The sequence below is a fragment of the Xyrauchen texanus genome, chromosome 37, assembly GCF_025860055.1.
Source record: "Xyrauchen texanus isolate HMW12.3.18 chromosome 37, RBS_HiC_50CHRs, whole genome shotgun sequence".
Classification (NCBI taxonomy): Eukaryota; Metazoa; Chordata; class Actinopteri; order Cypriniformes; family Catostomidae; genus Xyrauchen; species Xyrauchen texanus.
In genome coordinates, this window is record NC_068312.1 from 31,136,001 (window position 1) to 31,158,737 (window position 22,737).

The window sequence follows — 22,737 nt, forward strand, 5'->3', positions numbered from 1 at the left end:
TTTCCTCTTGTATCTTTTCTTTGTTGATTCTGGCATCAACTCACCAACTGTCCACATTTACACTTCCCAGTCTATTTAAACTTTCAGTAGGAATGTGGCCCAAAGTCATCAGACTATGTACACTCAACAGTTGAAAATAAAGCAATAAGCCATGAAAGCCTGTTGTAAAATCACCGTAATGCATGGACTTGAGTGGGTTATAGTTTTTATAAAACAGTGGCAACAGCAATCTGACAAAAAACACCAATGTTCAATATACAGTTATAAACAGTTGATTGTTCATCATCCAACTCCAAGAGTTTGTGGTAGCCAAGATACATAGCAATTTAGAGAAATTCATATTCAATTTGTACTCGTAAGTGTAGGTTTAAAGTCATTCTACAAGGGGATCAAACACGTCTGAGTCGGAAATACCCGTATTATGTTTGTTAGGCCATTCCTGATGACTCCCAATACGCTATTAAATCACACTGTATAAGAGCTGTCAATCGTTCTCGATACATAATGACCCTATGACTAGCCCTAGACATTTAGAATTAACTGTCTGAACTGATTATGGTGTAAAATTTGTGAAATGGATTGAAGCATGGTAAAATGTGGTAAATGTGTTAAAGGAGAGAGTTAAATGAGAGCTGAGAGTTCTACACTCTGACATTGCAACCAAACCTCTTTCAGCATGTCTTTAGCAACTCTTTGCTATCCTCAGCATCGCCAATACCTAAGCATATTTCACCATATTAGTGTCCTCAGTGGCATATGCGTGTGTCTTAATGAACAGATCATGTCATGTGTTTGAGGGTGTCGGGGTGAGGAACTGATCAGAGAAGGGGTCAAGCAGGCCTAGGGTGAAAGAACAAGCCTGTTGCCATCTGGTCTGTTTTGCTAGCTAAATCCTAACAATTTCATTGGGATTATAGCAAGTGAGTAATCCTGCTTTCCTTTGGGTCTGTGGGGATTAGCCCCCACCCGATAATAAACTTTATTAAAACGCAATCGGCTTTCAAGGCCTCTTCCCTCACACACTTGGATGTTGGCTGTGTCCGGGAAGGGTTGGTGACCCCAGGGGAAGAGGATCTGAGTAGGAACTCTGGAAGACATGGGTTTGAAGTGTTCCAGATTACAAGCTCGTCTGAAGGACACCATCGCTTGATCTTGAGCTTTAGGATTTTGTGGAAATCTAGGCCCCACCCCTTTGTCCCACATCTTTGTTCGCTTGTTCCATTTCTCTTTTCTCTCTCTTTTGTCTCTACTAGACATATGAACTTTGGGTTAACATTGTTGCAAATTTTAGCTATACACTACATTGCCTACTATAAATGTTTGCTATATTTGAGACTTCACAAATGTAGCCATGAAACAAAAAAACTTTCTTTCTATTATACAGTATTTTGTGTTGAAATTATTCTAAATAATTGTAATCGTTATTTTACTTTTATTTTTACAGATAATGGAACCAAGGCCATTTTTTTTGCTTTTCAAATTATTTCTCGAATAAAATGGTAGATAGCATACAAAGCTTTCTTGCTACATCAAAAAACACTTACAATAGCGCTTGACTTGTAAGTTGATACATTGTAAAGTTTAACTAACTACATTTACAATCGTATTTAAGTGCATTAGCTCTACTTGCAATGCAAAGCATGGAGGTATTCAAAAGAGCATATGAGTCGAGTGTTTTTTGTTACACTATCGGTTAGGTTTAGGTGTAAGTTTTCACGTTTTAGAGTAGGGAGGTAGGTTTTGTTGATTTAAAACTTGATAGTGCATTAACTTTAAAAACAGAATCTGTAATACCCTAAGTGTTACATTTTGGCATTTAACTAATCTTATACTGTTTATGCAATGGACATAATTTATATTTCAAGATCACTTTTCATTTAAAAGTAGAATTAGAATTGTTTGGATTGGACTTTTCCAGACTCTTTTGACTTGGTCCAGTTATTAAAATCCTAGTAATCTCATAACAACATCCTAAAAACCACTTAAAACACCTTAGCAACCACATAGCAATGCTTTAGCATGGTGATGGCGAATTTTGAATGCATGTAAACCTGTTAATTAAAAGGGGGTTTCCACTTAATTTAGTCATGTAGGATCACAAGAATATGCCTTGTGCATACTGTACAGATAACAGTTTCAATTGACAGAATTGGCTGAGCTATAGATCCTTGCAGCTTTGCCAACACATGGGTGAAAAGTGCACACTGAAGACATGGATCTTCTGTCCAATGTTGCTAGTGCCTCTGTGGACAAATCAGACTGTATAAATGTGAGGGCACATATTATGCTTCCTGCTCTCTGCCAGACTTGAGCAAGGGTTCTGTTTTTCATGTGAACAATGGGACAATAGAAAACATCCCAACCCCCCAACCAAAAGCGGCAGAAAGCAAGGGTAAAACATCACCTTGTGGCACTGGTGTTGTGTTCCATAAATTAGACAATGCAGGGTTTTATTGCTGAGGCCCTCCAACATGTACTTTGCGCGTTTATGGCCTATTGCATTCTGATATTAAAATGCTGGACAGGTTTGATACCTCTGCTGTCATTTTAATAATACAATAAAGCTTCTGCCACAGGAGTGCGAGTGTGTGTGTGTGTGTGTGTGTGTGTGTGTGTGTGTTTGTTTGTGTGTGTGTGTTTGTGTGTGTGTGTGTGCATGTGTGTGTGTGTGTGTGTGTACAAACTGAGAGTGAATTAATTCTGAGAGTAGAGGAAAAGGGTTAATATATGGTTCTCTTATTGCAGCTCATTTATACTCTGACCCCCTGCATGTTGCATTTAGCCCTAAAGAAGGAGCCAAGCAGGTCAGATTAATCTAATTTTACTGCCATAACTCCTCCCCATGTCCATAATATATTTTCTGAGATGCACTACTTACTCTCAGCTTTAATGCTGTCAGTCAAAATGGACAAACTGCTGCCAGGCGAGAGGTGGCACAAAATATAAAACAACAGAAATAATGCATTATTGGTATGTCTACATTTAATGCCTACCGTATTATGGTGTACTTGAGGGGAGATATGACATAAAGAAATATTCTAGGTTCAAATGAAAGCATTTGCATTCTGATATTAAAATGCTGCAGGTTTGATACCTCTGCTGTCATTTGAATAATACAATAAAGCTTCTGCCACAGGAGTGCAAGATGTGTGTGTGTGTGTGTGTGTGTGTGTGTGTGTGTGTGTCCTAATGTTAAAAAAAAAAGAAGCAGAAATCGAGGCTACAGTGAGGCACTTAAAATGGAAGTGAATGGTGCTAATCCGTAAACGTTGAAACAGTCAGAAGTATAGCCACAATACGTTAACATTATGCATAACATGATTTTAGTGCAATAAAACCGCTTAAATTATCTTTTCTGTGTAAATGTTATATTCAATTTTACAACTTCGTTGCCAGGATGAGGTAATGGTTTAAATCCTGAAAACCTAAAACGACCACTAAAACAACAATTGAAACAACTTTATAGCTTAAATAATGCATGATTTTTAACAGAGGAATTATTGTAAGTGCTTTTGTAAAATTTGAAAATTCCCATTTCTGCCTTTAAACCCTCCCTTCACTTTCATTGGAAGTGCCTCACTGTAGCCTCGATTTCTGCTTCTTTTTTGTTTGTTTTTTACAGAAAAGGAGGAACGAGGCAAAATATTTTTTTGTGGTAATCAACATTATGCCACAAATGCTGTCGATTGAATTGAACTTGTATTGAATCTGGAATATTCCTTTAAAAACAAACAATTTGATTCTTTTTTTAATACTAACCTAAGTATAAAGCATAAATTGAAAAACATGATACCAAACATGATGCTCAAAGCTGTCTCCTGTAATACAACTTCAATGTCTATGAATCAATAGACTTCTATGATTAAATAGAAGGGGATGGGGGGGGGGGGGGTGGATGGGGTGATTTTTATTGTTTACTATTTATTTACCATTAACTACTGTGAGTTATGAATTCCTGAATTACAAAGGATTTGTAAATGAATTTGAACTCTGTCATCATGATAAAGTCCATGTAACAAGATTTTTTTATATAAGCCCCCAAATCTCGTTGAAAGGTTCTCTTCAATAGAGTAAAAAAACATAAAGATTATTTTAGCTTCAGTAGTATTTACATATTTATAAATGTTTATTTAGGAAGAAGAGCAGGTACAATTCTCAGAGTTACAAATCTGTTCAAATCGGTCCCAATCTAAGCTTTATTTATATGTTATACTGTTTACCTCAGTCATTGTTTATTCAGGTAAAATACATTATCTTTCTTTGCAAGTAGCTTTAAGCATAGATATTTGGCAATATGTATAGGTTAAGATTGTGTATCTCTGTGTTACTGTCCTTGATATAGAAATTGATGTGGTTAAAGGGTCCCAGATCAGATCAGCCACCCACCCATAGGACAGGCAAGATGATGTCAATATGAGGAGTTTGGATGGCATCTCGATAATGTCCATCAACATGTGTTAATGAACTAGAATGAACAGTCTTGTCAGTAAACACTGGAAATGTTATCTTTAAAGATGCATCAGAGATGTTCATCTGTGTCATTTTGTTAGACCAATTATATATTGTAAGCTAAATGCCCCAATCTGTCTTAGAAGAGACACCTGTACTGAACTCAAGGTCTTGTAGCTTAAATAAGAAGTACATTTATTATTTTGTCTATAAACTCTTGATTGTGAAAATAATTGGTGACAGATATCATTGCAGTACCATGTGATAAATAAGGCTCCATGTATTAATGCTATTTAAAAAATAAATTGGTCTATACATATACATAGTGTCTTATTAATATTCAGTAGCTACTTATATGATTATACTATTAGGCTAAATTATGCTTTCTACTTTAAATTGGGAGCTAGCTAAAGATTAAAAAAAGATTACATTTCAAACACAAAACCATGCATAAGATCATGCAGAGTGCCTAATTTAATACACCTCAATAAAGGAAGCCTATATTAATATATATATTACTGTACCAAAAACATTAATGATGTAAGCGTATCCTTCATTGTTTAACGCTAAGCTTAAGGTGAACAACGTCGCCTATAATTGAATTTCAAACATAGCATCTACCCGTTTACCAATTATAATGTATTAGACTGCATGAACACTTACACCTCTCCATCCCTGACATGGTAAACAATTGCCAGCCATCACTGTGTTTTGTATGAAGGCCTATTGTTTACATTGGTCCGCAGGAAAACCTGTCAAAGAGTCTTTTAGAGTATTGTGATGAGGAAAGTACACTTGTTTAAGTTTCTTGTTAACAGTCGGTCACTATTTTATTCACTCAAACAATGCCTAACCTCGTAGGCTACTTCAACTAATTACGTAAATGGACAGGACCTGTCAAGAGACAGTAACTATTCCCTAATAGAATTTGCCCCCAAGTGCAATTTAATTTTCTCTCGCGAGGTCTCTTCATCTCTTTCTTCGTCTCTTCGCATTTCCTTGGCGGGGAAAATTGGGGAACGGCTTCTGACATTGATGTTCCAGCCTGAAGCCTTATTTTACTCTTTGCGAGGATTGGAAACACCAGACAGTCTGATGTAGACAGGTAAAACGTTTGTTTGGATTTGTGAAATGAGCAATCGAGATGAACTCGACTCCGCGTGCAGCTTCCTGTGTGTGCGAGCGCTGTCCAGCACGCGCGAGCGCTGAAAATAACATGCAGCTCGATGCTCGGTAGGTTTGCATAACGTTCTCTTCGCTCATTTTTAGGCTCCGGACATGTGCTGCTGCTGCTGCGATATTATATAGTAGCGCTTCTTTTACCGAGCACACGCTGTTTATTTTCCCACTGAAGTAATAGGAGGAGAGACATTGAACTATTATACAGCAATTGAAGTAAAACAATCCGTTTTAGTGCACGTGCACCTCATGTGCCGCTGATGCGACGTCCGGGAGACAGATGAAAATAGACAAGTGGCTATTTTTTTATTTATTTGTTTTTATCATATTTGTATAGGCTAAGATATGTATACTGCATGTCTGTAACTGTCTTGAATGCTTTTAAATAGTCTAAGGGAAACAATATGACAACAAACAGCATTTGCTATGTATAATTTAATATGCACATTATTTTAAATGCTCTGTAAACGGTTGTTTTTATTATTATTTATTTTTGGTCAGTTTACAATCAGGTTGTATTTGTTTACTAACAATGAACAAAACTTTTACCGCATTTATTCATCTTAATTCATGTTAATTTATACTAGGCCTAATACATTTTTTGAATTAAACGTTGTGGCCTGTAGCCTATAAGTTAATGCTATATGAACTAACATGAACAAACAATGATTACACAACAAGTGAGCTTTGATAATTCAACATTAACCAAGATTCATAAATAAATGCTGTAAAGAATAATTTTTCATTGTTAGTTCATGATAGTGCTACATAATGCATTGTAATGTTTACAGAAGTTTTATGAAAGCCTAATTATACATTTAATAAAATGTGTTATGTGACTATGTTATTAGAATGTCTTAATCTAAGTATCTGTGGAAATGAATTACACTATATATATATATATATATATATATATATATATATATATATATATATATATATATATATATATATATATATATATATATAAACCGTTTAATTTTAATTGTGTTTTCTTTGCATCACCATTCATATCCTTACCCCTGATCAAACCGTTTCAATGGCACAGCTTGACTGTTCATACATTTGACTTGTCCAAGTATAAGCTCGATATAGGCCTTCCCTTACTGGGACAGGTTCAGAGGTTGGAAGCTGATATATTAATGATCGCGTCTAGAGTCCTGCATTTTTACTGATATGATGGATCAGCAACTCCCTGGTGTCACAATGCGGATACTGTGAAATACTGACAGTAATTAGAGGTGGTCGGGTCATCGACAATGGCAAATGGGACTCACCCCTTAGCTGAGTTATAGCACACAGGTCTTTCATTGTTCGGACAGGTGTCCATTATTGCATTTTATGGTGACTCACATTGTGATCGTAGTCATTGCATTTGTGAAATCACTATGCGCATTCATTAATTTATTTAATCGTTTGGGAAATCATTGGTGCTTTAAGAGCATTTGCTCCCCTTTATAATCTGCATTATAACTCCTCACCATAATCAAAATGAAAATCAAAAGTGTGACCCGGGATAATTCCCATGTCCACCATTGGCCCATGGAGAGGGAATCTGGTGCACCTGACGCAGACTGAAGCTCTAGGATTGGTGTGTCCGCCACCTCCTATCTGCACCATTTAATCAGCTTGATGATTGCTTTCATTTCACAAAATTACATTGGAGCCATTAAGCAAGATCGGGGACGGGGTCGCGTTGTTTAAAACTTGAGATAATCTCACATTGATGACAGCCACGTCTTATTTACATCTCTGTAACATGGCTATTATTTAACTACCTTTTACTGGGCAAGATAATCAGGGATTGAAGCACACTGCTTATGGACAGGATTTTGTCTGCTGTGACATTGTGTGAATATGTACATTTAGCTATTAAGAGTGATTGCTTTTGTTATTTTCATATGAGCCCTCAATAGATTATAAACAATTTCTCCATGGTATGCATAAAGGAAAACATATTTATAAATGCATATATTGCATATTTATGCATTTACATAAACATACCCACACGCTCTCTCTCACACACACACAGACACAGACACACACACACACACACACACACACAGACACACACACACACACACACACACACACACACACACACACACACACACACACACACACACACACACACATCAAAGGTATATGCAGTATATTCCATATATATGCAGCCAGATCAGTGTTCATTAAACAATTAAGGACAAAGATTCGAAACTCTGAAGGGAGATGTTTCTTTTAACACAACACAAACAGTATGGGCCAGATTAAATTGTGGAATTGAGATTTTCCGTGCCAATCATATAAGCAATGTTCCCAAAAATTGTACATCTTTGGTACATTGAGCGAAGGGTGAAGTGTCAGAGTTTTAGTGTTGTAGGATTGGCCATTAACTGAATTTAAGGAAATGCTCTCCAGTAAACTGAGAGATATATTACAGCCAGTGTGTGACAAGGACCCACTGTAAGGGGAATAGCGTGATACATTTCGAACAGAACATTTATCCATGATTAGAAAATAAAGTTTCAAAAACAACCAAACAACTGATACTGATTAACTGATGAACAAATCTGATAATAATTTAAATTGAGAATAGAATAGAAACTGAGTTTGCATGCGTAACATTTGTGAATCTAAACAATTATTTTTTAAATAATTATTTAAACGTGCATATTTGCAGATTATTTCTATATATAAAAAAGCTAAACTGGGATCTAGCTAATGTAAATCTGGGAATAGCTAATGTTTTTATTTTATATATATATATATATATATATATAAAATAAAAACGCTATTCCCAGATCCAGAGTTTTAGCTTTTTTTCGCGCATTAACCATGCACTTCTCTCTTCTTAAGCTATTCTAAGCAATATACATAGCTTCCAGCACATAGGGCTGCAGCGAGAACAAAAAGTGTGACTGCAATGATGAAAACACAAAGTCATGATAAAATTATCATCATCGTTATCATCATCATTATGATAAAAGCTCTGTGGCTGCTAAGCCTGACTGTTGCATTCTGAAGCTTGTTTCATTTAACCCGTGTCAGAGCTCGCGAGCACACATTGTGCATTATAGTATCCTTATAGAGAATTGGAAGTGAAGATTGAGTTCATCTCGCTTGAACTCCGCTCTCTCCGGAGTGGGAAAAACGAAATGAAATGAGTCTGTCAGGATCGACTGTGTCGAGACTGCTAATAAACAAAGTAAAGGCTCACTTGTGTTTGTATTTTTTTTGCAACCGTTCTACGGGCATTTTTTGCTCTCAAGTTGCACCTTAGTGTTTCAGTTTAAAGAACTGTTGCAGAACACCAAAATTATGAGTTAAAATCTAACGATGTTAACTATGTGCATTATAGTAGCCACAATAAGGTAACAATTACAGAAATGTCTACTAAATCAACACAGAAATAAAAATTACTGTAAAATATTAAATTAATAATTGACGTTACTGGGCTTGACTGACCCCTGACAGGTCACAAAATGGCTTTAAAAGGGCTTTAGAGCAGGTTACAGAGGCCCTGTATTTATTATTGTCCCCGCGTGGATCCCGCCTCCTTGGAGGGCATTTCGGGATCGTCATCACTTCCTTATCGCTTTTTCCTCTCACCTGAGAGCGCTAGCGGCACAAGTTCCCGCCCTTCTCGGTCCCTTCCTGGCCTCCCATTGGCCTCCCGGGGGAGTGACGTCACGGCCGCCCCTGCAGTGTGAATGAATCAAGCGGTTTGTGTGACACACAGCGAAAGAACGCACGAGCCCGAACTCACGAGCGAGCGAGCCCCAGACAATTTCATAAGGATAACTACAGGCGTGAGGACCGTGAAAGGACTCTATTCGGGAGAAAACGACTTTTTAAAAATTCGTATTATTGTATACACTCCGGAGGTTGCCAGACATCTGTGCCGGGAGCGTGTGCATGTGTGCGTTTTATCGGACTGGATGAAAATGATGCAAAGTGCGGCTGTGTTGCCCAGCGAGAGCGCGGTGAAGGGTCTGCCGGACATTCTCGGAGTGTCACTGCAACGTAAGGGCTTTTTCCTCTCCTTATATTGATTATTTAATCAGAGAATTGGCAGGCCTCCTCTGGACGTCTGCAGGCCACCACTGTTGAATAACATGCATCGTTTAATTAATGAAACTCCACTGGGGAATTGTATGCGAGACTGACCGGGACTGTCTGGGTTGTAAAATTAGATCAGAAGCCTAAGATCTTATAAATCGAAATAAAAAAAGCTAGTAACTCTAGATATTGTTAATCGCAAATTGTGATGTACGTACATTTGTTGAGGCAGATTCCATGATTTTAAAATGAGAGCTGAAACTGAAGCATGTTCCTGAACTAAGCTCTGCAAGACACATTAAAGCATAATCAAAAATGTGAATCGTGTAAATGCAAAGCTTTATAATACCGCAATAAATGACAAACAAGTGTGCTGTTTAAACCCTACCATTACATGGTGGTCAGAGTAATGTCAGATCTGCCTGCACACACGAATAAGTTTAATTTTGACCAAAGGTTAGTGATGGGAACAGAGCAATCTAAAATGTGCTAAAACGATGCAATGAGGAAGCAAGAAAAATAATTTAATCCGATTTCGTTCTAATGCTTTGGTTAAATGGAGCAGAGCGCAAGATATCATCGTTCCGTTTATATTGTCTTATTGAAATAAGTACTGCATGATCATGCATTATGAAAGCGCTAGATCCATGAACATTTTACATCAAAGAATGGAACTGCCCATTATCTTCGCATCTGGTCCTTATTAGTCGCAAATTAATCTGTGTTAGGCCTATCTAATCTGATCTCGTAATCAAGATGGAGTTAGAAGTGGATAAATTCCTGACCCAATTATTCATATGCGAGCTACAGAAATATACAGATGGACCTCTTTTATAACCTGGAATAGACCTAGTTTTAGTCAGCATGCACGCTCGTAAAAACATAATACAAAATAAAACAACTGCACTTTCCTGAACATAGATTAAAATGATCGGAAAAAAATATAGGCCTATATAGCTGTTCGTTTTTCAATTGCAAATTTTAAGAATGGCCAGAATGCTCATTAAGCTTTATATGATCTGTCAGGGGCGAATGTTTAATTTCGTTAAATGACAGTAGATTAAAAGATATTGCTACTCAACCCCCCTTTGGCGTATACATGATGGATTAAGTGAGGATTATTTTAAGAATAATCTGTTCTTGCGGTATGGATCTAAATATTATTATCCAAATGAATAAAGTGGTTTTAATAATTCATATTGGCAATTATTAAGAAAACATTCTGAAATGGATTCCTCCACGGAAAATGCAAGATCTTAAATATAGTCTGAAATCAGTGTTAAAATAAAGATTTAAAAGCATTAATATCGGACTAAAAAAAAGTGCATTCATTCTGCAATCCCTATTTATAGACTTTACAGAGAGCGGGAAATGGAAGTAATATTTCGGATGCATGCCGTGATGATAAAAGGAGGCCTAAGCAACGTTTGAGAGCTACTGTCATCATGTTGCTCATCTTTTAAGTGACTGGGTAATCAAATGCATCCTTAGACTAAATGAGCGTTAAAAGATGAACAATTAGACGGGAGTTTACGGGTGGCATGCAGCATTGAGTCAGTGAAGCTCATCCAGGCGCTGTTCCTTCAGCACCACTGACAACCGTACGAGGCTTCTCTGCATGACATACTGTAGGCCTGCCTTGGGACATGATCAGTTATTTTGTTTAGTCACCCAGGTGAATTATAGAAGAGAACACTAAATGCTCTGATATCTGTTTGTAGATATTTCATATGAATGATTCTATATTTCATACATGAAGGCCTGTGTGGATTTGATGCCGTAATAAAAGTAATTTGCCTTTTTTTTTCTTCTTCAATACAGTAGGCCCTATGACGCATATACTCCGTTATCGGCTTGATTACGTATTTACCTGCAGATGTCAGAATTCTATTTAGTAACAATTCCTTTATTCTTGCATCATTATAACAGAACTATTCCTCAGACTTTTGCCCATGAGTACGTGGGAGAGAGAAAGTGGGGACAGGGGGAATAAAGGATCAGATGTCAAATATCGATATTAAGTAGCCTATATGCATGTAATATAGGCCTAACTGTCTTATTGTAATGAGAATAAGTTAGACCGTGAATTGCTCTTACATGAACGAAACTAAATACTTACCATAACTGACGGCTTTTTTCTGCATTACTTTTCGAATAAGATTAATTTAAGATGTATAAATACTTTTAGCTATTTCGTCAAGGCTTTATGTTTTCCAGATTTGTCCAGCAAGTATTTTTGTGTTTGTTTTGTTCGAGAGACACTTGTTCTTTGGTATCAATAATTTTAGTGAAAGACTGTCTCTGTTAAAGAATCGATGGACCAATTATATGATTTCAATCTCAACGTCCTCTCGTCCTCACCTGTTTGTATATATATTTTTTTATTGATAGTGATATTGATTATTTACCAACAAATGGACATCTTTCCTCACTGACTTATCTGTTAAACATTATTTCATGTTACCATAAAACAATTAATATTTAATATATTGTATACTTAGAATGAAATGATTTGCTGTATCAACAATCTCTAACTGATTCACAGTAAATACTCACCAAGAACGAATGGTTAACAAAGACTAATTATTATTTCACAAAAAGTATATTTTATTTATAATAAATAGGCTAATGTTTGTTTTAAAATGCATTTTATTTGTTATTATTATAATTATATAATTTTTAAAATGTATTTACAATTATACAATTATAACCTAATTATACAAGGGTGATATTATTCGTTTTAGGCCTTTTTTTTTTAAACAATAGTATTATCGTCTTTTTTTCAGTGTTGTCATATTTTTTCGTTGCGTTTTTATGAATAAGTCTATTTTTTTTTTTTTATTCCATTTTTTTCTCTCGACGCTTTTCATTTGTAAAGTAATGATTTAAAGTAAAAACTGCCAAGGACAGTGCCAGTTGTCTGAAACAGACATTCCAAGGTCATATTATGAACACTGAGCGAGGAAGATCCACCAATTATTCTACTTTATTGTTTCTCTTTTTGAAGCATGAACTGCAGTGTCATTAACATTGGCCTGTATCATATCACAGATCAAATATTGCAACGCATTTACAATGCACTCTAAAACACGTAAACTGTGCTTATGTGGTAAAATACATTGGTTTAATTAAAGTCTGACTGAATGGCTTAAATAAGTAATGTAATTTTTATGAAGAAGAAATAGCTGAAAGTTTTCATCTTTTTTTCACAGTACTCTGCAAAATTATATAAATCTATCCATATAGCCAGTTAGTTTCAAAACATTTCTAGCTGTAGCTATATTAGGCTATATAATCATGTTTGTTTGCCTATTGGTAGAATGATAAAAGTTTCTATCGTATAGTGTTTCCTTTGTTTATTTAGAGAAATTGTCAAAACAATGTATCATTGTTTCTCCAGAGATTCCCCAGTGTGCAGGCTGCAGTCAACACATCCTGGATAAGTTTATTTTGAAGGTCTTGGATCGTCATTGGCACTCTAAGTGTCTCAAGTGCGCCGACTGTCACGCGCTCCTGGCAGACAAATGTTTCTCGCGCGTGGGGAATGTCTACTGCAAAGAAGATTTCTTCAAGTGAGTACATGTCATCTTTCACCTCAGAATACTCTTATACAACTCATCCATTCTCCCAAAGCTTATATCGAAAAAGTAGCAATGATTATTTAGCAATTTCTGCAATCATAATCCAGTGTAACACAATTACAAATATTTTGTGTGTGTGTGTGTGTGTGTGTGTGTGTGTGTGTGTGTGTGTGTGTGTGTGTTTTCGTACAAACAGTTTAATATGCATTTTTTGTTCTACTCTTGTTTAATTATATGAAACTAAAAACAAATATCAAACGTTGGCCTATACAGAGTCAGATAAACTTTTTCTCCATATTATAATGTTAATTCATGCAAATATATATATATATATTTGCAAATAATTGACATGATAATCACAAAAGATGCAAATAAATGAATAGAAGATACTATCCTTTTTTTAGGAAATGAACTAAATGCATAATTTAAGAGGGCAATTGAGCAGAGTTTATTTAAGCCTACAGACACAGTTCTACTGTTATTCTACATTTATGATACGGTATGTATTTTCATTTCTGTTCCAGTTCAGTCTTTGTTAGCAGTGATCATTAGGCAGTTTGACTTTCTTTGATTAAGGTCTTACTGAATAATTGATTGCTATGTTTATTCTGACCGTGTACGAGTCATATCCTATTACTGTTATTTTTATGCATTTTGAGGTTGCCATTGTATTCTACCATTATGTGTTTCCTGATAATCAAACCCATACATGACCTTGGTATTGCTAGCGCTCTGCTCTACCCGTTGAGCTATAGGAAGAGTTAGACAATTAGACATCATTTTCTCATTCAGTGTAAGATCAAGTAAATAATTGCACATAGATTTTCTGTCATGGTTAATAAAGTGTTGTGTTCCATTTTTCTCGTGTCAAGTTTGAACTGATACAGTGCAAATTTAAGCTGCAAAGACTGTGTTCCCAAATTAAATTCCCATTCCCATAACAGAACTCAGGAAAGCAACTTTAAATGTTTTTTTTATTTTTACTTACTTCTGGATCTTCCATCCTTTTTTTCTTCTTCTTTCTTTTATGACTGGATTTTCCCTTGGCTTTTAGGAAGAAAATTAAGTTTGACTTTTATCCAAAACAGGATCAGTAGTGGCTTTTACCAAATCATGTTTGAGAGGTTTTAATGTCACAGGCTTCAATGAGACCTAAAACGCGAGCAAGACTCAGAGTGGAGGCTAACTTTATTAGGAAGCCCATGGGAACAAAAGGAAGGGATTTTAATGTTAGGACCGCCGTGGTGCTGAGGAAGATGGAGAGAGGGGGATGGAGGAAATAACCACGGTCACAGAGAGCAGTAGGATGCTGGTGGTTTAAAGGAGGGGGGCTCACTTTCCCATTAATGTTGCAAAAACCTCACCTTGGTTAAGTAAACGGTGGGTTTATTTAGCAGTATTCACACTGTGATTTACAGCCTATTCTGACTCAGTGGTTTATGAGCCGTTCTGTGTGCGTTTAAAGTGGGGTCTCTCTCTCTCTCTCTCTCTCTCTCTCTTTCTCTCTTTCTCTCTCTCGCTCTCTTGTGAATCTTTCTGCCTCTGCTACACTTATCAAGACCATTTGCCAACCCCAGGGACATGCAAGCACAAACAGGGCTGCCTTCAATAGCATCCCATGCTTTTGTTACTTGTTACAGTATTTGTGTTTATGGAAAAATTGTTAAATAAAAAACCAACAGTTATTGGTGGAATACAAGATGTAATGATGCTTAATATGTTTGAGCATGTGTCTTTGAATTTCAATCAAACCCAGTTGTGTCTGTGTGGGTTTGCAAGTAAATGTCAGCACATTAATTATATATTTTAGCCCAAAAATATCAGGAAAATTATGAAGACTTGAAAGGTTAAATGTTAAAATTATTTATTTGTAAAAATAACATTTTGGAGCTACACAATCAGTGTGTGGACTGTGGACATTTGCTCTCTTCAGGGTTCCCATGGTCATTGAAAACCTGGAAATATCAAGGAATTTCAAAATTGGATTTCTAATTTTGCTCCATTCTTCAATGGCTAAATATCGCTCTTTAAGATGGCTTAATATGTACAATAAAATTTACATTTCAGAATGTTTTTTTTTTGTGTTATTGGAGACTTTGCACATTAATAAGTAGTATTATTGTTTAAATATATTATTTCTGACAAGTGGTATATGAAATACAAATGAAAGTCCAGCCCAGCAATCTCATAAATGATCTGAAGCACTCATGTGGTGAAGATAAAAAAGTCTTAAAATATGTTGTTTGCCAAAAACACATTGTTTATCCAGCTAAAAACTGAAACACATTGGTCAACAATATATTTTGGGAGTAAAGGCTTTTTATCTTGGAATTTTCTAATTTTTTGTGTTGCATCTTTTTCCAATGAGCACCAGTAGTTATACATTTGAATACCTTTGAAGCACATCTAGTTCTCCTTTTTCTCCTTTTTTTTTTGTAAAATATTATATACTGTAAAAAGTATTTTATCTTTTATTTTTTATGGGAATGACAATGTCTGTGAGAGTTTCTTCAAACTTACAGTTTCTGACAAAAAATCTTTCCAAAAAATTTCAGTAGACAAAAACAAGCTATTGAAGAGACAGTAACCTCACAGCCTCATTGTTTCATGTCAGAAATCAAATATGGTGCTGTGAATAAGGTCTATTGTTACCTTAGGGACATCTTTCTACCTGATCTAGCACTTATAATTAATTCAGCTGGTTTAACCTAATGTATTCAGGCTCATTCAGTGATTTTACATTATTTGACTTGAATCAAACCTGTTAATTTAAATGTTCCCCCATGAAGCACATTTTTCAGGTTAACATTGTTTTAGTAAAGTAACCACAAATGACTGGAAAAGTCATGAAAATGTGTTGGTCAAAAGGTCAATTTTTATTGCATTGTATTCTGCAACGTTTGTCAGCTGGGGTTGCATGTGCACACTAATTTCTCTCTGTATGTCTGCACCTGTGTGTACCTGCAGGCGTTTTGGGACGAAATGTGCATCGTGTCAGCAGGGGATCCCTCCAACACAGGTGGTTCGGAAAGCTCAAGACTTTGTGTACCACCTCCACTGCTTTGCCTGTGTAATGTGCAGCAGACAGCTGGCCACCGGAGATGAGTTCTACCTCATGGAGGACGGGAGGCTCGTGTGCAAGGAGGACTATGAAACAGCTAAACAAAATGGTGAGTTATTGCTTCCAAATCAGTGAATGCAAGCCATGCCTTGATCGATCATTTGGTACCAGACATTCATAACTGGTCTGTTAAAAATCTGTGCACCAAATGCAAATATGTTCATAACATAACATTAAGGCTCATTTTAGATGTATGTTTCTAATGATCTGATAACACTTTTGATCTAAAGGCTTATATGGACAGTTCACCCAAAAATAAAAGTTCTGTAATCATTCATTCACATTCATGTTGTTCAAAACTTTAACTTTATTTCATCTAAGACAAAAGATGATGTTAGAACGTTAGCCTCAGTCACCATTCACTTTTGAAATGTATAGAGAAAAAAATGAATTTGAAAGTGAATCGCGACTGAGGCTGTAAGTCACATTCAGTCTAATCCCTTTTTGGATGACATGGAAGAAAGGTGTTTACGGGTTTGAAACAACTTTATGCTTAAATACTTGAAATTAGTCAAGTATATTAATAAGCTTAAATTCTTAAAATTGGTTTACAATATTTATATAAATTGCACCTATGTATGGATTTCTTTCCAAATAACAAAAATGTAGTTTATAAGTTTCACTGCATAAATCCATACCTCCAACAGCTTAATTTAATAGTTTTGATGACTTTTCATCTATAGCGTGAAAAAAGTAAAAAGCTTTCAACCTTTTGACTGGTATGAAACTGGCAATATACACTGAATAACATGCTGTAACAAAGAAAATAAATCTATGATGTATGCCCATCACTACTGACCCATTAGAATTGTAGCCAGATGCTGACTTGGCACATTATATGCTTTTAGAATGGCTGCCTTATACAGTAGGTATATAGGTGCATTGCCTCCCCGCCACTTCACTGTATTTTCTGTCCCAATTGGAAATCATTCTGACAGCAAAGTTCAAGAGTGGAGAAGGTGTAATTAACTTCTTTTACAATCATACAGATACACTATAGAGATCAGAGGAGGCAACAGGATGGTAGTAAGAAGACAAAATCATCATTAACTACAGTCTAGTAGGGTCTCAGTGTCTGGCATATTAAGTCTCTCTGTGATCTGACCTCTCATGGATCTGCCTCTGAAAGCCCCTCATGCCGTATTTATGGAGATTTCTGTGGGCTGTTGATTGATTATATTAAGTGATGCAATGCACTTTTACGGTAGGGCCACAATAACTCGCACTGGCATGCCATTCTCCAGAGAGATTTATTCCCTCTTCCGCCACAGTGTGACAGTTTCAGGGGAGTATCGACTGGCCAGTGTGAGCACTCCCACTCAAACCATCCCACATCTCTGCTTTATTTGTACCGCACTGTGAAACAACAAAGTTGTTGTTTTGGAGATGTGTGTATTCTTGTTTTCATTTCACTTCAGGTCACTGCATTTCACTTCACTTTTCTGAGCTTCACTTCACTAAACTTCACATAGCAGCAATGAACCTTCACTGGGCTCCAGTGCAATTTATTGCATCACACTGCACTTCACCTCACTGCATTTCAATGGACTTCACTGGACTACATGGAACCGCATTGAAATCACTGGAACTTTCACTGTACTGTTTGCATAACCTCTTTCCATTAGATTTTATTTAATTGAATCTGTTCTTTTCAGAACTGTCTGATGGCATGTGTTCGGGAGAAAATATTGAAAAATGTCATTATTTTTGCAATTCTGTCAGGTTACATTACACATATCAGCTGTTAACAGATTTTTTTAATGTATGTGTTGCATGTTGCAGATGATTCTGAGACAGGAGCAAAACGTCCACGGACCACCATCACAGCCAAACAGCTGGAGACCCTCAAAAGTGCTTACAAAAATTCACCGAAGCCAGCGCGACATGTGCGCGAGCAGCTCTCATCAGAAACTGGTCTGGACATGAGAGTGGTGCAGGTTAGTATACAGCTGTTTATGATGAATAAAATGTACAGTGGCTGTCTCCTTTTGTATTTACTGAATTTACTTTTTTATTTCTTTGTCCATACGGAAGGTGTGGTTTCAAAACAGGCGAGCAAAAGAGAAACGTCTAAAGAAGGATGCAGGGCGACACCGCTGGGGCCAGTTCTACAAAAGTGTCAAACGCAGTCGAGGGTCCAGTAAGACAGAGAAGGAGAGTTCGGCTGATGATGCAGGACTTAGTGATAGTGAGCTTAGTTTCAGAGGTGAGTCTGTTTACACTCACTCAAAATATACCACAATCTCTATCTTTCTCTCTCTTTGACTTTGGTCCTATTCCAAATGGCACCATCAGCCTTTGCGGTCCTCCTCCGAGTCGGCACTTTACACCACATGGGCTCCAGTGCAGGCTTGCCAAAAGGAAGGACCGAGGGTGCAAAAATGACAAATGGGACATCCTACAGTCTTGTGGACTTCACCAAAGCCAAGGCTACGAGACTGCAAGTCCACCTCAAGTGTGCCATTTGGGATAGCACCCATCTTTTTGAAAGTTTTACTTTCACTTTTACAAATATCTCCACTTCTTTTCATGCATTAATTTTCTCTCCCTTTTATTAAAAAAAAATATATGCCACTCATGGAAAATATTCAAATTAGCTTTTTGTTTTTTCTTTGTTTTTATGATTATTTCATTTTTGTGTGCCTGTTTTGAGAACTCGTAAAAGTCTAGAGCCACTTTCAAAGGGAGGCAGTGTTTACGAGAAATGAAAGCAGCGATGCACAAACTCTATAAAATTGGTGAAGCTTTTAGTCAATTAGAGACAGAGCGTGCAGTGCCTTTGTTGTTACTGAAAGAACCTAAGGGAGTCTGGAGAGAACAATGGTTTGCATTGCAAGCTCACACAAACTCCTGTGCAAACATAAGGTAAATCACAGATGCTCACTGCATCTCAGTAGCTCTAGCTCCAATGTTTCCAATGGGATCCAATGGGATCCTTTGTCATAACTGCAATTCTTCAATGTTTTTACTGTCTTTATATGTGTATAAAGTTAAGCCGTTTGGCATAACTGGGTGTATTGTGACACCAATTGGGGTATGCTAATGTACAGTGGCCAGCAAAATATTTGGGTATGTGAGCCAAAATATATGCAGTTGCATTAGATAACAAAATCTCAAACCAAGTGGAACTCTGCTAGGACACCTGTAGGAACAACTTTATACATTCACAAAAAATCACCTTGGGCCAGTTGGTTAAAAGCAATTGCAAAGGTTAGTTCTGAGAAAAGGTCTAGCATACTTATTATTATTATTATTTTGCATACCACTTGATTTGATATTTTGATTTTAATGCAATCTAAATTATGCAGTTTTAAGTTTGGCTTAAGTGACAAAATAAAAAAAATTTCAGGACTACTATACCCTATAGTATAAATTAACATCTCGAAAACTAATATTGTATCCTCTTTCTAACAGAAGACCAGATCTTGTCTGAACTGGGGCATGCAAATGGCTTGTACGGAAGCATAGGAGACATCACAAATGGCAACATGCTCAACGGAAGCTTTTCCCTGGATGGGGGCGGACAGCCTTACCACGACTTAAGGGCAGGAAGTCCCTACGGCCTACCACAGTCCCCCTCATCCATCACCTCCCTACCAGGCCACACCCCGCTGCTCAACAACTTAGGCTTCAACATAGACGGCATAATGGGTCAGGGTGGTCAGCCTAATGTAGGTCAAGCTCTGAGAGCCATGGCCGGGGGACCGACCTCTGACCTTTCAACAGGCAGCAGCACGGGGTACCCAGACTTCCCCACAAGCCCGGCTTCATGGCTTGATGAAATGGACCACTCCCAGTTCTGAGGTCAAAAGTTAAAGGTCATAATGGCAAGTGTGGTCCTGAGGACATCATTATATAGACAACTTTCCCCGAACTGGCAATGTTTGTGTGACAAGGGTATTCAGTATGCACCGATATTAATTCAAACAGCCGTCTTAAATGTTGCCCACTTTAACATGGCGGCATGACTTTGGTCCTGCTGAATGGCACACTTATATAACAACCGAGCAACCTGCCATGGAATGTCTGCGCTGTATTATAATTTTGTAATTCGTATTTTTTTATTTGTTCTCAAAACTGGATTGGACGATTTCCAGCATGAAATGACATGCAGCTGAGAATAGCATTGAACTTCAAACCCCAAACCTCCCCCGTCAGCAATACTGGGAAAAACAATCAAGATCAACCACGTTTTTCAGAATGTAGGGTTTGTGCATGTTTCTGAATGAGGAAGAGAGCCGTCCACGTTAAGAACCTTTAAAATGGCAACGCACTTTATGTTCCTCCTCGACTGCACACGGCAGGCTGAACACAGGAAAGAGAGGAGTGCACCAAGCAAGGAGAGATATTTAAACAAGTGGCACAAGTGTATCTTTCCTACTTACAAGGGTTTGGGATTTTCATGGTTTTTAATGACTCTTCATGACCCTTCACATTAGCAGCATCAGAACAATAGATCTAGATTATTTTTCAATTAAGATAAATCCGCATGCACTGCTCTGAATTTTCATACATATTTCTCTGGCAATGGCCAATGTCAGTTCTATGCTTTTTCATTACATAATTGGCCTGCCTTTTCAGGAAAAAGAGGGTTGACTCAACGATGAAACAAATGTTCAATTTGTAAAATTCAATTTATGCTACTACACCGTGTCCTAAACCAGACAATGATGCAATAAGATTCCAGCAACAAAAGCAATTTGTCTGTCAACACTGAACGCAAACTTCTGCGCAAATACAACACAATCCGAACGTACTTGCCATTTAAAGTACAGTTATGAGGATTTTGAACAAATTACAGTGGGTGGAGCTACCCAGCATGACATAGCTGATATTAAAAACCAAACAGCTACTAAAATGTCCTGTTGCAGCTAGTTGGAACAAAAACTCTGTCCATACATTTCTGTCCAATGGTATAAATTGGGACATTTGAACACATTATTTCCAACAATTTTAAATTTGGTTGTCAGTTCTTTGTTAGAACTATCAAAATACCTGTTTCTTAATGCCATTAGAGAAAACACACCGATATCACAGATATATTAGAATACAAGTTATTTTAGGGCAGATAATAGCAGTGGATTTTGTGACCCTTGAGGTTTTGTTAGAATACATATGTGCATTCAGTTTCAGACAGCAGTATCTTAATGGCCTGACCATGATTATTACCAAGCAAAATGTGTGAAAAGGAAAATTTAAAAACTCTGTATTTTTTATAATTTGACAAAAGAACAACTTATTTAAGCAACAACTGTGAGGGTTTTAGTGTTATTTATTTCTGTCGTGGGTACAATGTCAGTATTATGAATAGGTGGATTATGGGATGACAGTGAGTGATCAAATATTACTTGGTCACATAAAACTGGTGATACAATTGTAAACATGAGGAAAATAATTCATTCTGATTAAAGATGACGGCTACATTGAAAGTAGCTTCTGCTGAAATAAGCTAACAAAGAGCAACATGAAAAAGAAAAATAACTATTCAAAAATAATGTTTTTGTTCTCGGTTGCCTCTAAATTATTGAGTCTCAATGGCTGTACATTTTGTAAAGTCTCAAAAATTGTCAACAGTCTTGTTTCATGAGCACTATTTATTGCTATGGATCTTTGAGGAAAAAAAAGAGCACTGAATTTAGTCCTATATGCCTTCTGTCCAATGGTATGAATTGTGTACAGTCAAATCTATATGGAGAAATAAAGCCGAATTGTCTTTGGGTTACTGCAACGTTCTTTTTTTCTCTTGACACCCTTTGATGATCTTTTGAAGATGCCCTTCCAAACAAGTGCATAAATAATGATAATGTTAAACATGCCCTATTAGGAAAACAAAGGGCACTATTGCAGGGTTTGTAATCATTACTAACTTATTTGATTTGAAGGAGTGCAACCTTTGGCCTCTAACATTACTCATTTAAATGTTACATCTCTTACTGATAACTTTGCATGTCTACATTTACAAAATTTACAAGCTCTCTCTGACACTGACAGCAGCGAAATTACTGATGTCAGCATCTTTATGATGTCATCTCAGTTGCATCAGACATTTTGATGTGAAACATGCGTGAGAGGAGTTTTATGTGCTTATGTTCATAAAATCACAACAGGAATATTTGAACACTTTACCATGCCTATGACCTTTTTACACATTTAAATAATTGGTGGTGTTGTGCATGTTAACAAATACCCCATTTGCAGGACTAATGCAACTAAAATAACATCTATACATCTATATTGTGTCCTTATGTGTAGTTACATTGGAACAAAGAAAAAACATGTTTTTATGTCAAAGGGACAACATTTCTGCGAAACCCCACTCACTCACAAACATGTCTAACTTTCACCAGAGAC

General features: G+C 36.7%; 1 protein-coding gene across 1 annotated transcript; it reads left to right on the plus strand.

The window, feature by feature from the left end:
* The first annotated feature begins 9,563 nt into the window (after window positions 1-9,563).
* Window positions 9,564-20,820, plus strand: lhx4 (LIM homeobox 4). Its single transcript, XM_052109252.1, has 6 exons — window positions 9,564-9,648; window positions 13,085-13,256; window positions 16,233-16,435; window positions 18,169-18,323; window positions 18,421-18,592; window positions 19,801-20,820. Exons 1-6 carry the CDS (start codon window positions 9,564-9,566, stop codon window positions 20,187-20,189), a joined length of 1,176 nt encoding a protein of 391 aa, XP_051965212.1. The 3' UTR covers window positions 20,190-20,820.
* Window positions 20,821-22,737: the final 1,917 nt, after the last annotated feature.